The 7,583-nt window shown below is 58.0% G+C and overlaps 1 protein-coding gene across 5 annotated transcripts; it reads left to right on the forward strand.

Annotated features, from left to right (window-relative positions):
- The first annotated feature begins 2,303 nt into the window (after nt 1–2,303).
- SHMT2 (serine hydroxymethyltransferase 2) lies at nt 2,304–7,525 on the forward strand. Of its 5 annotated transcripts, none has more exons than XM_008054624.1 (12): nt 2,304–2,434; nt 3,429–3,626; nt 4,106–4,185; nt 4,342–4,542; nt 4,806–4,887; nt 5,165–5,287; nt 5,412–5,551; nt 5,896–6,061; nt 6,246–6,345; nt 6,425–6,580; nt 6,671–6,778; nt 6,899–7,525. In XM_008054624.1, exons 1-12 carry the CDS (start codon nt 2,402–2,404, stop codon nt 7,024–7,026), a joined length of 1,515 nt encoding a protein of 504 aa, XP_008052815.1. In that variant the 5' UTR covers nt 2,304–2,401; the 3' UTR covers nt 7,027–7,525. The 5 variants fall into 5 exon arrangements, with proteins under 5 accessions (XP_008052815.1, XP_021566362.1, XP_021566364.1 ...); XM_021710687.1 differs by having other exon boundaries at nt 5,195–5,287; XM_021710686.1 differs by having other exon boundaries at nt 2,348–2,434; nt 3,438–3,626.
- Nucleotides 7,526–7,583: the final 58 nt, after the last annotated feature.

Here is a 7,583-nt window from a genome sequence, read left to right on the forward strand (position 1 = left end):
GGCCCGGGCGTTAATTGGCTGCGGCTTCATTAACAGTTCTCAGCTCGGCCGCCCCCCTCCCCTGGGGACCCCCGGCTTGGGGCGAGGGAGGGGGCGTGGACAAGCTGAGGCACCGAGGAACTCCTGGTCTTCGCCTGGAGTCCCGGGTGGAGGAGCTCCCTGGGAGAGGGCGGTGTTCTGCCCACCGGCTCCCGCGCGAACAGCGGAGTCAGAGAGGGGTCTGACCCAGACATGTCTGGGAGCGAAAAGTGTAAGCAGAAAATAAATACCTGCTGGCTGGCTGGCTGGATGAATAACAGAATCAACTGAAAGGAGGAGGGAGGTGGGAGTGGTTCTGGGTCAGGGACTGGAGAAAGGAGGACCTGGAGGTCTCCTGACCCCAGGCCTGTGGCTGGGACGCCTGAGAAAGGCTGAAGCTTCAGTGCGCGGGGGGAAAGGGGGTTCCAGCCAAGAGGGGACTCCTGAGACCTGGTGTGAGAGCCGGGTGGGGATGGCTGGAATTAGCAAGTTAGCCTACCTGGGCCTCAGTTTCCCCACTTGTAAAGCCGTGGTAAAATAGCGTGTGGTGGGGATTCGAGGAGATTCTTCCTGCGAACATGCTCTGTGAGGGGCTGTCATCCACCTTCTCCTCTGACTCACAAACCTGCTCCTTCCATGGTCATCATCTCCTCCTTCTCCTCCTCCGACTCCTCCTCCGACTCCTATTTGGACATCTGAGAGCAGAGTGAGGTGCCCCTGCCTGTTATTGCACTTGTCGGATTTTGTTACCTGCACTTGTCAAATTTTGTTCACCTCTTGACGCCCCAGCCGTCAGTGAGCTCTTCATATATCTCCAGGGCTATGACACGCCTGGCATGAAGTAGGAGCTCAGTATGTCTGTGGAATGAAGGAGTGTGTCACATTGCTATGTAAGGCAATGGTTCTCAAGACCACTGCTGATCAGAACTGCTGAGGAGCAGTCTGCTTGTGTGACAGCTTAAGGAGACAAGTGCCCACTCTTGGGAGATCCATTGAATTAGCACCTCTGAGGAGAAGCCCCACGCTACTATTTATTTATTTCTTTATTTTCTGAGTCAGAGTCCACCCAGGCTGGAGTGCGGTGGTGCAATCATAGTTCACTGCAGCCTCGAACTCCTGGACTCAGGTGATCCTCCTGCCTCAGTCTCCCGAGTAGCTGGGACTACAGGCGTGCACCAGCATGCCTGGCCCACACTCATATTACTTTTTTTTTTTTTTAGTAGGTCTCACTCTGTTGCCCAGGCTGAAGCGCAGTGGCATGCTCAAGGTCACTGCAGCCCCAACCTGCTGGGCTTAGGCGATCCTTCCACCTCAGCCTTCCAAGTAGCTGGAACTACAGGCGTGCACCACCACACCCAGCTAGTTTTTTGACTTACTGTAGAGACCAGGTCTCACCATGTTGCCCAAGCTGGTCTTGAACCTGTGGGCTCAGGAAATCATCTTGCCTCCACCTCCCAAAGTGCTGGGATTACAGGCATGAGCCACCGCACCCAGCTCACACTCATATTTCTATCATATTTTCCAACTCACTCTGAATCCCAAGTTTGGGAACCTGCTCCTGGAGGGGTCAGAGAGTCCCACTCCCCAAGGGGACAAAGTCAGGCTAAAAGACAAAGTCAGGCTAAAAGAATCTATAGCCCTGGGTTTAAAGAGCCCACTGACTGCTCGGACATCAAGAGGTCAACAGGTAACAAAATGCAACAGGTGCAACAACAGGTGGGGACACCTCCCCCTGCTCCCAAAGGAGGAGGAGATGACCATGGAGGAAGCAGGTTTATGGGTCAGAGGAAGAGGGGGAGGACAATTTATCCCAAGGCATAGTTGAAAATTCTCGTTGACTCCCCACCACACACTATCGTATGGCTTTACAAGTAAGAAACTGAGGCTCACACAAGCTAACATGCTAGTTAGTCTCAGAGCCAGAACTTGAATTCAGTGTCTCACTCTTCCAAACCAGGGTGCTTTCCAGTGCACCACAGCTCTCCATCTGGTCTAAGAGTCTGTATCTCCCAGGGAGTCTAAATAATGCTGGATATTTAGTAGGCATCCAGTAAACGCTTGTCTTGACAACCGACCGGGGAAAAATCCCTGGAACGCTTCAGGGCAGTGAGGCGATAAGGTGGCACTGGATCTCTTTTTTTTGGGACAACGGCCTCTAACCCTGGAGCTACAGATGGGCAAATGAGACGAAAGACGAGGGAAGAAACTACAATTCCCGAAAGGCGACGGACGGGTCACCAGCACGCATGCGTAGGCCCCTCCCCTTAGCTCTGGTTTCTTGGGGCGCTGCTCGCGCGCATGCGCTCTCTGACCGGTCTTCTTCCGCCTGCCTGCTGCCCCCGGCCAGAGTTGGTGACTGAACCTCCGGCGACTTCGGGTTGCTATGCTCCCCTTCTCTTTGCTCTGGACGGCTCGGGTAAGAATGGGGCTCTAGAGACTGGGTAACGAGTGGAAAGGAAGCCCCCCTCCTACCTCAGTTCCCATTCGCAAACTCTGGGGTTCTCTTGGCTTTTCCAGACACGTGGTCTGGGGCCTCAGGTAGCGGACGCGTAACTAGGGAATCCCTGAGACCCCTGGGCGCGCGTGGGGTGAACTGGGGGTCCTCTCCTATCCTGGCGATCAGAGGCCCCAGGGCCTTGTGACCGCCCATTTCACGTGGCATTAGGGGCGAGGACCTTTCCGGATGCCCCGCGGACCCTGTGCTGGGGAAGGAGCGGGGCTCTCCGCCTGAACCCACTAGCTGGGCTTTTCCCGCAGCTCTGAGCCAGGCAGATGATGCAACCGACCCCCACTGCTTGCATCAGACAGGGGTCCCGGGCAGCGGGAGGTGGAAAGGGTGGGGGCAAAGGGGAGAGGGTATGAGTTTTGTCTTCCCTGCGGGCAGATACTCTCCTATGGCCCCCTCCCCCACCACACACAGCTCTTCCCCAGGGACTGCTGAAGTTCTCTCTTCCCACCTCCACTGCTCTGGAAACTACCTCTTCGGCCTGCGGCCTTAACCCCTGCCACCTCCTGCCTCTTCTCCTTTGCCTGGGGCATCAGTTTATAGAGGCCCTGCGGGAAGGTCGTGGGTGGGGAGTTTCTGGAATCCCAGCGGCCCCTCTGGAGTTTAGGAGACATGGGTCTTCTGGAGAGAAAGCTTTGCCCTGTGACTTTGCAGAGTGGCTCAAGGAGCAGGTGGGGGGAGATTGTGAAATGGGGCAAATCAGAACCACCCCCTGGACGTTGATCTTACCCTTGGCTCTAGGACTGGTGTCTAAAGGTGGAGGTGGGGGGGAGAACTGGAACAGGCTGACTGGACAACTAGCAGCTGGGGTGGAGCCAGAGGGCCCTGTAGGCATGGCCGAGGGGGACTGGGAGATCATTTGCCTGGATCATTTTTATTTGACCCTGGCTTTTGCTGCCTCCAGCCTCTGCAGAGATGCGGTCAGCTGGTCCGGATGGCCACTCGGGCTCAGCACAGCGAGGCGGCCCAAACTCACACTGGGGAAGCCACTGGGGGCTGGACAGGCCAGGAGAGTCTGTCGGACAGTGACCCTGAGATGTGGGAGCTGCTACAGAGAGAGAAGGACAGGCAGTGTCGTGGCCTGGAGCTCATTGCCTCAGAGGTGGGACCTGGGGAGAGGGCCACGGCGGGGCCACTGCCAGTGCAGGAAGTAACAAGTCACTTGATATTTCTCCAGATCTCCCTTTCAGACTTAGAGCCTTTCTGCTGGGCTGTATCTCCTTTTCTTCCTAGCCTCTGAAGCAAAGGCAGGGCCAGTCCAGTTAATGGGGCTGGGGCACTAGGGAGCTTCCAGGGCCCTGACAGTCTTGTCTGGTCTCTCCTTCCCAAGAGGAAAAAGGAGTTGAGAAGCACAAGTTTGAGTGGGCAGGTGGCCTTGCTGGGGACACCCCGCATGGTGGCTGGGCTTCTGAGAATGCCGCCTCTGCTCTGCTCTGCTCTGCTCGTGGCCTGGAGGCGTGAGTGAACTGAGCTCTCTGTGGAGCTCAGCCCCCTACAGCCTGTGGGGCTCCGGCAGGGTGGGCTGTGGGAGTCCAGGGGAGGCAGCGCAATACCTTCTGACATCGCCCCCCTCCACCCCAGAACTTCTGCAGCCGAGCTGCGCTGGAGGCCCTGGGGTCCTGTCTGAACAACAAGTACTCGGAGGGTTATCCTGGCAAGAGGTGAGGGCTAGGCACCAGAGGGCCGGGGCAGCATCCGGGACGGTGCTCCCAAGGGGGACCTGCCTGGACCCTCCTGGTGTTTGCTGAGGAGTGGCCTTCCCAGTCCTCTGCTGCTGGTCCTGCCCCTGTACCCTTACGTCCCCCTCTCCCACGTAGATATTATGGAGGAGCAGAGGTGGTGGATGAGATCGAATTGCTATGCCAGCACCGGGCCCTGGAAGCCTTTGACCTGGACCCTGCTCAGTGGGGAGTCAATGTCCAGCCCTACTCTGGGTCCCCGGCCAATCTGGCCGCCTACACGGCCCTTCTGCAGCCTCATGACCGGATCATGGGGCTGGACCTGCCCGATGGGGGCCAGTGAGTATGAGGGGGTGGATGGTGGACCCGGGGGTGGTGTTGGTATGGGAAGGGAGTTGTACATCGAATGTGCCCTGTGGCCACGTGGATGCAGTAGTGGATGAGGAAGCCGAGTGCAACACCAGGCCCAGCCAGAGTGCTCAGGCCAATGGAGAGGGCATGCTGGGACCAGCATCCAGGGGCGGAACCAGTGGAGCCTGAAGTGAGTGGTTGAGTCTGGGTTCTTCCTCTCTGAGACCTCCCTCCTTCCTCTCACCTCCTAGCCTCACTCACGGCTACATGTCTGATGTCAAGCGGATCTCAGCCACCTCCATCTTCTTTGAGTCTATGCCCTATAAGCTCAATGTGAGTGCTCCAGGGTGTGGGAATGGGGCCGCCCCGGGCCTGGTGGTCTTCTCCTGGGACGGTGAGGGCTCTCAGCCATCTCTATCGTCTTCCAGTCCCTGCCCCTATAAGCTCAGTGTGAGTGCTCTCAGGTGTGGGAAGGAGGTTGCTCCAGGCTTGGTGGTCCTCTTCTGGGGACAATGAAGGGCTGGCATCCTGCGCAGGCCAGAGGGCCAAGGAGGAGAGTGAGCTGCCCCACTTCCTTCTCAGGGCTTTAGCTGTTTGTGTTTCTGTCCAGCCCCAAACCGGCCTCATCGACTATGACCAGCTGGCACTGACAGCTCGACTTTTCCGGCCACGGCTTATCATAGCTGGCACCAGTGCCTATGCCCGCCTCATTGACTACGCCCGAATGAGAGAGGTTGGTGTGGCTGGAGTACTGGGCACCTCCCCAGGGGGTCAGGGGAGGTCTGGGAGGAGGGATAGCCTTCGGTAGCCCTGTCTGGGCCCTCTCTAGGCTGAGGCCTGTCTCTGTACCTGCTCAGGTGTGTGATGAGGTCAAGGCACACCTACTGGCAGACATGGCCCACATCAGTGGCCTGGTAGCTGCCAAGGTGATCCCCTCGCCCTTCAAGCATGCGGACATTGTCACCACCACCACCCACAAGACGCTTCGAGGGGCCAGGTCAGGCTCCCCTGAGGCTGGGCCTGCCCTTCCCCACCTTCATGCCCTATTCTTGGGCACCGTGGGCTGAATCTCAGAGTAATTCATTCCCACCCGTGCCCTAAAGACTTCTACCCAGTCTGCAATAAATCTTCTCTTGCCCATGATGGCCATCCCCTGGTAGGGGGATTGGGGGTGGCAGTGAGGGGCTGTATGTCCTCCATCACTGGACTCCAGTGTGCTGAGCCCAGCCGAGGTAGACTCTGAGGTGGCCCTTGGGGACCCTAGCCAGCTCACATCCTCTGCTGTCCCCATCCCTCATCCTTCTTTTCGGCTTAGATTCTGACCACCTACCTCCCACACAGGTCAGGACTCATCTTCTACCGGAAGGGGGTGCGGGCTGTGGACCCCAAGACTGGCCGGGAGATCCCTTACACATATGAGGACCGAATCAACTTTGCTGTGTTCCCATCCCTGCAGGGGGGCCCCCACAACCATGCCATTGCTGCAGTAGCTGTGGCCCTAAAGCAGGTCGGGGGGCCTGTCCCCATGGGGCAGTGGGAGCACTGACCTGGAGCCATAGACCTTGTAGCTTGCTAGCTGATGTTGGGGTGGAAGGGGTCAAGGCTGGGGTCATAGACCTATGCTGGGGCAAAGGGGCAGGATGCCAGGGGGTCTAGCCCTGGGGTCACAGGTGCTGCTGTCTCCTCTCCAGGCCTGCACCCCCATGTTCCGGGAGTACTCCCTGCAGGTTCTGAAGAATGCGCGGGCCATGGCTGATGCCCTGCTAGAGCGAGGCTACTCGCTGGTGTCTGGTGAGCTGGGGGATGGGTGAGGGCCTCTGTAGCTTGAGGCAGAGGCCCAGCACTCACCATGCTCCAATAACCCCCCTAGGTGGCACTGACAACCACCTGGTGCTGATGGACCTGCGGCCCAAGGGCCTGGATGGTGCTCGGGCCGAGCGGGTGCTGGAGCTTGTGTCCATCACTGCCAACAAGAACACCTGTCCTGGAGACCGAAGTGCCATCACGCCTGGGGGCCTGCGGCTTGGTGAGACCTGGGCTTCGAGGAGGGATGGGGTGCCCACACCCAGTGGCTGCCAGGTAGGCTTGGGCAGTCCTCATCCTCCCTCTCCCCCAGGGGCCCCGGCCTTGACCTCTCGACAGTTCCGTGAGGATGACTTCCGAAGAGTTGTGCACTTCATAGATGAAGGGGTCAAAATTGGCTTAGAGGTGAAGAGCAAGACTGGTGAGTGGGTGAGAGAGACCCGGTGCCAGCCCTCCTCCCCGACTGTCTTCTTCCTCCCCCAGCCTATCTCACTGCCTTCTCTGGAGCTCTGATCACTTTTTTTCCCTCACCTCTTTCTAGCCAAGCTCCAGGATTTCAAATCTTTCCTGCTCAAGGACCCAGAAACACGTCAGCGTCTGGCCGACCTCCGGCAACGGGTGGAGCAGTTTGCCAGGGCTTTCCCCATGCCTGGTTTTGATGAGCATTGAAGCACCTGAGAAATGAGGCTCACAGACTGGAAGTTTCCTCCCCCATACCTGGGCCACTGGACGCGGAAGCCTTTCTGTTTGGGGGAAGGTTCCCCTTCCCAGAATTCGTAGCTGAGATCTTATTTTTTGGTAGCAAGCCTTAACAGGAGGGCCGGGAACTTTCTCCTCTCACCCTCTGCCTTATGAGTGTTAGAGACTCCTGCTTTCTTGGGAGGGAGGAGTAAGTACCCTTCTGAGCCAGTGGAAGGGGTGGATAGGCACCCTCCTCCCTGTTTTATCTAATAAAATGCCAACCTGCCCTGAGTTTCTATTACGTGGGAGGGTCCCCTGGGCCAAGCAGTGATTCGTCTCCCTCAACGTGCACCTCCCTGCCCTCCCACCACCACAAGGACCCCGGGGGGCTGCAGCCTCCTCTCTCTGTCTCTGATCAGAGCCGACACCAGACGTGATTAGCAGGCGCAGCAAATTCAATTTGTTAAATGAAATTGTATTTTGCCCACGGCTGCTTCTGTTTGATCCCCGGGGACAGAGGGGAGCGAGGGAGGGGCGGGGAAGCG

This window comes from Carlito syrichta, unplaced genomic scaffold (assembly GCF_000164805.1).
Source record: "Carlito syrichta isolate Samal-C Ts95f unplaced genomic scaffold, Tarsius_syrichta-2.0.1 Scaffold297317, whole genome shotgun sequence".
NCBI lineage: Eukaryota > Metazoa > Chordata > Mammalia > Primates > Tarsiidae > Carlito > Carlito syrichta.

Excerpts from the sequence above, each read along its gene's own strand:
- SHMT2 (XM_008054624.1), top strand. The coding sequence starts at position 2,402 with ATGCTCCCCTTCTCTTTGCTCTGGACGGCTCGG. Across the intron at positions 3,627-4,105 it reads TGGAGCTCATTGCCTCAGAG|AACTTCTGCAGCCGAGCTGC; the intron begins GTGGGACCTGGG and ends CCTCCACCCCAG. Across the intron at positions 6,779-6,898 it reads AGAGGTGAAGAGCAAGACTG|CCAAGCTCCAGGATTTCAAA; the intron begins GTGAGTGGGTGA and ends ACCTCTTTCTAG.